Below are 5,675 nucleotides of genomic sequence, written 5' to 3' on the forward strand. Positions count from 1 at the left end.
GGAGGTGATACAAAAGAGAGAGGGAAGGAGGGGAGCACGCCTGTGTCTGTGTCGTGCCGCAAACACCTGCACCACGCCCTCTTAGCCTCGCTCTATTCTATTCTATGCACTCTTTATCAATATATTGAACTGCCAATGAGGTCATGGTCCTCAGGGAGCCCAGTGCTCCCTGCTGGCCAAGTCCTGCATCTGTTGTCTCCACTGATCCATCAGGAATGCCAGAGATACATGCTTTTATTGAACAAGTTGGTCTTTCTTCATTGTACAATAATATTTCCTATTTATTTGGGATATTATCAGTTATATGATGCTTCATTACCAAACTGAAAGTATGACTTGTGATTCTGTGTCTGGCATTTATCTTAAAATTGAATGATCAGTATTTTCACTGACTGTAATATTAGTCAGACTTTGCAGCACGCTAAATACATTGCATCAGATAGCATTGCTCTCTTTAAATGAAATCATTAAGTTTCCGTAAGATGAAAGTATGTTTTACCATTCATTGTTACACAATACTGATATTCTTTAAAGACATACTGCTAAATATGAGGCACCTTTCCTTTATCTAGACAAATGTGACCATAACTTTCCTTCACAAAGACACAAACCAGTCCATCACTGTCATTTGTGAAGCATTTCCACTTGCTGCTCACTCTTATAAGCTTATGTTTACCTTTACTGCACATCTTTCACCACAATCTCTGGATGGTGAAGTGTTCCCAGATGTGGCAGTGGTGACACTGGTAAGACATTTCTTTGTGGTAACCTGTGTTGCACTCTTGTTTTGCCCAAGTGTTGTGAGCTCCATATGTGATGCAGCACTAAACATGGGCCGCTTCTGACCCTGGAAGGATCAGCTTGGAATAAGTGCCATTGTTAAGGCCAAATTTATTTCTTCAGTAAGGAATATTTACACAGGATTATTATATAATACAATAGAATTTGAAAATTTTGGATCCCCAGCTTGTCTAAAAATGGCAAAATTTCCAAGATGACTCTCACCTTCAAGGGATAGACCTTACTGTTGTGAAGAATAGGAAGTAGTAGTATATGAACCTTGTGGTGTGGATTGGCATCCTCTTGGTGCCACTCTTAAGTGCTGACAACCTGACGTAGGCAACCAGTCTGATGGCGTGACCGAGTCTCCCCTGCGCCGGTCCACTGCCCCCTTGTCCACTGAGCCCCACCGGGCGGAGACAGCGAAAGCCACTCGCCACCTGCTGCACCCAGAGTATGTGGTGGGGGTGAGCAGTGGGTCCAGCACCCACAGCCTCTCAAACAGCATCTTTGGGGTGCCACCCACCCCTGTCACCATCGCTGCTTTCGGCCTCCTGGGCTCCATCTGTTACCGAGACAAGGACTGCTCTGTTTCCTACTCCCACTGCAAGTCCTCCATCTGCACCTGCCGATTGGGTTATACTCAGAGTGCAGACCGCCAGACCTGCGTAGGTAAGTGCCACTGCACCCACCAGGTAAGCTGCACTGCATGGCTCACCTGCACCTGCACTGTCCGTGTAGTGTACCACCTGTACTTCTTTCTACAGTCAGTCTCATGTTTACATTTGTAGCCAGAATACTGTCATGTTCCATGTAGTGTTTCCTTAAGGCCAGGAAGATGTTAATATATTGTCATGTATATGTGTTACATAATGGAGACTGACTTGTCTTCTTTCCCTGCCTGTTCCACAGTCAATACTCCAGGAAGGGAAGAAGCAAGTGGGGCCTGCAGCCAACATCCCTGTCAGCGAGGGGGAATCTGCCGGGATCTGCCAGATGGAAGCTTTAGTTGTGACTGTCCATTAAGAGCCACAGGGCCTCAGTGTGAGACTGAACTGCCACCACCATATGAGACCCCATCCTTTAGTGGCTCCTCATTCCTAGAGGTGAAGAAAATCAAAGCCTATAACAAAGTCCAGGTTGAGTTAGAGTTCCGAACCTTCACAGACAGTGGAATCTTGCTGTACAGTCAACAACAGAGAGATGGCTCTGGGGATTTCCTTTCTTTGGCACTTGTTGATGGTTTTGTTGAGTTTCGGTATAACCTGGGCTCAGGACCAGCCCTCATCCGCAGCCACGAGCGCATCCAGATGAAGCGCTTCCACAGGGTGAGTATTTTTTTTTTAGCAGGCTTTGGTGTTTATAATGGAATACCAATTCTGGCCAGGAAATAAATTTCATGTTCATTAATTCTACGAAATATATTTGCATGTTTTTTTTTGCTTTGCTATCAAGGTTGCAAACCCAAAACTGTTAAGACATTTAGAGTGCAGCAAGAAAAAAAATACCATTATCATTATAACTTATCAAGTATCAGTATAATATTTTCATGTTCACCATATCGATTTCCAGAAGAGTTATAGGCATTGCATCATGTAAAATACTCATGGTATTTATATACACAGTAGTGCTTCATAGAATGTTTTCTGTTACAATTGCTGCGACTCTGTGGCTGTGATGCTGCTCACATAAAACATGCAGTGTCAAGGCTAGAACACAATAAGAAAACAATGCTCCCACTTCCCTCTGGAAATGCATTTTTTGTTGATATTTTTTGATCAGCTCCAAATTTTTAGATCTCAGTGTTTTTCATCATGCATTATGGACCATTCTTTGTTACATGGTCTTATGTACACCCTAAAATTCAGCTTTATTACTGTGAAAATCAGAAAGACAGTTCAGTGCTCATAGTAATATAGGTGACTGGTTAATCCTATGGGAACAGCACCAGTGCAGTCTGGTGCAAACAAATTATTTCTGTCCATGCTGCAGGTGGTTGCCAAGAGGTACCAGCGTGACGGTATCCTTCAGCTGGACGATACAGAGGACTCAGTGGGCAAGGCTCCAGGAAACCTCAAGAGTCTGGATCTCAGAGGCTCAACCTATATTGGATATGTCCCAACTAATGAAAGAAGGTAACAATTTGGTGTTTTATATATATATATATATATATATATATATATATATATATATATATATATATATATATATATATATATATATATATATATATATATATTGGATCTCAAGTTCAGGGTGATTTGAAGTTATTGTGTTAACTGAAAAAGCATTACTCTGAAGTGAATCTGACTTGAAGCATCAATAACTTAGGAAAAATATATTGAAATAAAAAATGAAAACAATCTTTATGAAATATGAACCTCTAAAAAAAAGTACTTTGAAAACCAATGAAAATGCACAATTGCTACTGAGATCAGTTTTTTTTTGCTGCAGACTTTAATCATTTGGCATCAGCAGCATGCAGTGTCAATAAACAGTATATTCCATATTCTAGTAAAATAAGAATTAAAACACCTAGAATACTGTGAAGGGGAGCATCACACAACCAGCAAGGCTTGAGCATTGTGTGTTAGTGAGTATCTCATGACATCCACCAGACTGTAAGGACATGGAGTTACTGTGTAATGGTTGAACAGGGTTATGAAAAATTCTGTAAAACACACATAGTGCTGCAGCATGCCTTCTGTAAGAGATATCATTTGAAATGTCAGGTAATAAAATCTTGATGGATGTAAGTGCTTTATCTAATGAATTTAGGTGATAAACTGCAGCTGACAGCCAAACTAGTGAGCAGAATTCAAAGTGAGGTAGTATATATTAATAAAATGTTTTCTTTAAAGTGCCACCATTATAGTTAAAGTGCCACCGTTATAGTGATGTGGTGAGCTTGAGGCAGGCAAGTATAAGTCTGTCACCACTTGGCACTATCCTCATCATGAGTAGAGTCCTCTCTCTCTCTCTCTCTCTCTCTCTCTCTCTCTCTCTCTCTCTCTCTCTCTCTCTCTCTCTCTCTCTCTCTCTCTCTCTCTCTCTCTCTCTCTCTCTCTCTCTCTCTCTCTCTCTCTCTCTCTCTCTCTCTCTCTCTCTCTCTCTCTCTCTCTCTCTCTCTCTCTCTCTCTCTGGTTAGGTAATGTTGTGGAGAGTTCACTAGGAAGTTACAAGGATATGGAAATGCTTCATGATTAGATTTTTACTGTATTTATAAGAACAAGTATATCCACAAAAGAACATTCTTGCACAAATCTGCAAAGGAACATGTCACACATTCTATTAATACCACCAAGGATCTGCTGCTCACACACATCCAGCCAAGGAAGGTATAGGATACTTATAATTCTTGCACCCAATGGGATTTGGTGCTGACGTTTTAGTAAATAACAAGTTTATTATTCCGAGACAAATGCTACTGTTAGAGTAATAGTAATGCTACATAGGAAATAGATTAAAGTATGTATAGTCTCTGCTATAAACATGTATAATCTCTGCTATAAACATCATATATTTTGAAGAATGCCAGTTTTACAAGGAATGTTTGATGTTACATCTCTAAAAAGTCAATTCTTGAATCAATAATCCTTCTAAATAATTTGAAACAGAATACATCAGATAATACATTGTCAGATAAATATAAACTAGGGTGATTATGAGATTGTGTTCTAGATCAGCTAATGATCATACGCATGGATTTCTTGAGATTGATTCTCATGCCCCATTGATTGCATCAACTGTAAACATGTTTTGAGTCTGTCAATAGAGGCAACTGCCATTGACATCAGAGTGAGTGGTAAAATGTTTGCATAAATTGCTTTATCATTAGCATATGAAATTAGTTTATTTTCTTTGTTGTCCCCCATGTTGTCAGTAGAAAGAATAAGAAACACTGGTCCAAGAACACTGCCCTGCACTACTCCAGATATAATGTCAGTAAAAAGAATGAGAAACACTGGTCCAAGAACACTGCCCTGCACTACTCCAGATATAATGTCAATAAAAAGAATGAGAAACACTAGTCCAAGAACACTGCCCTGCACTACTCCTGATATATCTGCAAAACATAAAAAGGATCAGTCTGCTATACAGCCATGTTGCTTCTAATGTAATAGAAGATCACTGTGTGAAGTCAATTTTAAAGTTCAATGGCAGGGTTTATCTTAAATTTTCACTTTTTTCAGGAAAAATAATTTTTTTATAATTTATCTCTAATCAACATCAGAGTGTGGGAGAATGCAGGAACAGCTGAAGGCCTTGTGGGATGTTTGCGCTCTGTCAGAATCAATGGTCGACCTTTGGATTTGGTGTGGCCAGGGTCACCACATGTGATAAGGGCTGAGCACGTGGGTGAGTGCTCTGCCTCACCATGTGTCTCCCTCCCTTGTCTCAACCAGGGTTCCTGCAGACCCACTGATGATGGTCACTTCAAATGTCTCTGTATCCAAGGTTTCACAGGTCAGTGCTCATATATATATATATATATATATATATATATATATATATATATATATATATATATATATATATATATATATATATATATATATATATATATATATATATATATAATATACATATGTGTGTGTGTGTGTGTGTGTATGAGATAGCATTGAATCTTGTAGTGGATGAGAAGAGAACCATATCCATACTGTAAGAATCTACATTTGATAATTCTTAGGTATGGAAAAATAAATTACATTGTATCTTTTTCTAGTAACATTCAGTGGTGGACATTTTCTTTAAAGTTATGAAAATGCTTCCTTTTTAGTATGTTATCACTTGTTTCATGATAAATATTTCAATGTGATTTTAGAGTCAATTTTTCTATATTATTGTTAATATCTATACTATACATAACAAGAGTATAAACATCCATTTGCAAT

General features: G+C 38.9%; 1 protein-coding gene across 6 annotated transcripts in view; it reads left to right on the top strand.

Moving 5' to 3' along the window:
- LOC135105832 (agrin-like) overlaps positions 1-5,675 on the top strand; it is a 136,079-nt gene that overhangs the window by 116,735 nt on the left and 13,669 nt on the right. For 5 of the 6 annotated variants that reach the window (XM_064014440.1, XM_064014435.1, XM_064014436.1 and 2 more), the window contains 4 exons: positions 1,120-1,452; positions 1,693-2,108; positions 2,773-2,915; positions 5,015-5,247. In XM_064014440.1, the coding sequence (XP_063870510.1) occupies positions 1,120-1,452; positions 1,693-2,108; positions 2,773-2,915; positions 5,015-5,247 (1,125 nt within the window). The remainder of the gene's footprint in view (positions 1-1,119; positions 1,453-1,692; positions 2,109-2,772; positions 2,916-5,014; positions 5,248-5,675) is intronic. The other variant, XM_064014438.1, reaches the window with a different exon arrangement.

This window comes from Scylla paramamosain, chromosome 12 (assembly GCF_035594125.1).
Source record: "Scylla paramamosain isolate STU-SP2022 chromosome 12, ASM3559412v1, whole genome shotgun sequence".
NCBI lineage: Eukaryota > Metazoa > Arthropoda > Malacostraca > Decapoda > Portunidae > Scylla > Scylla paramamosain.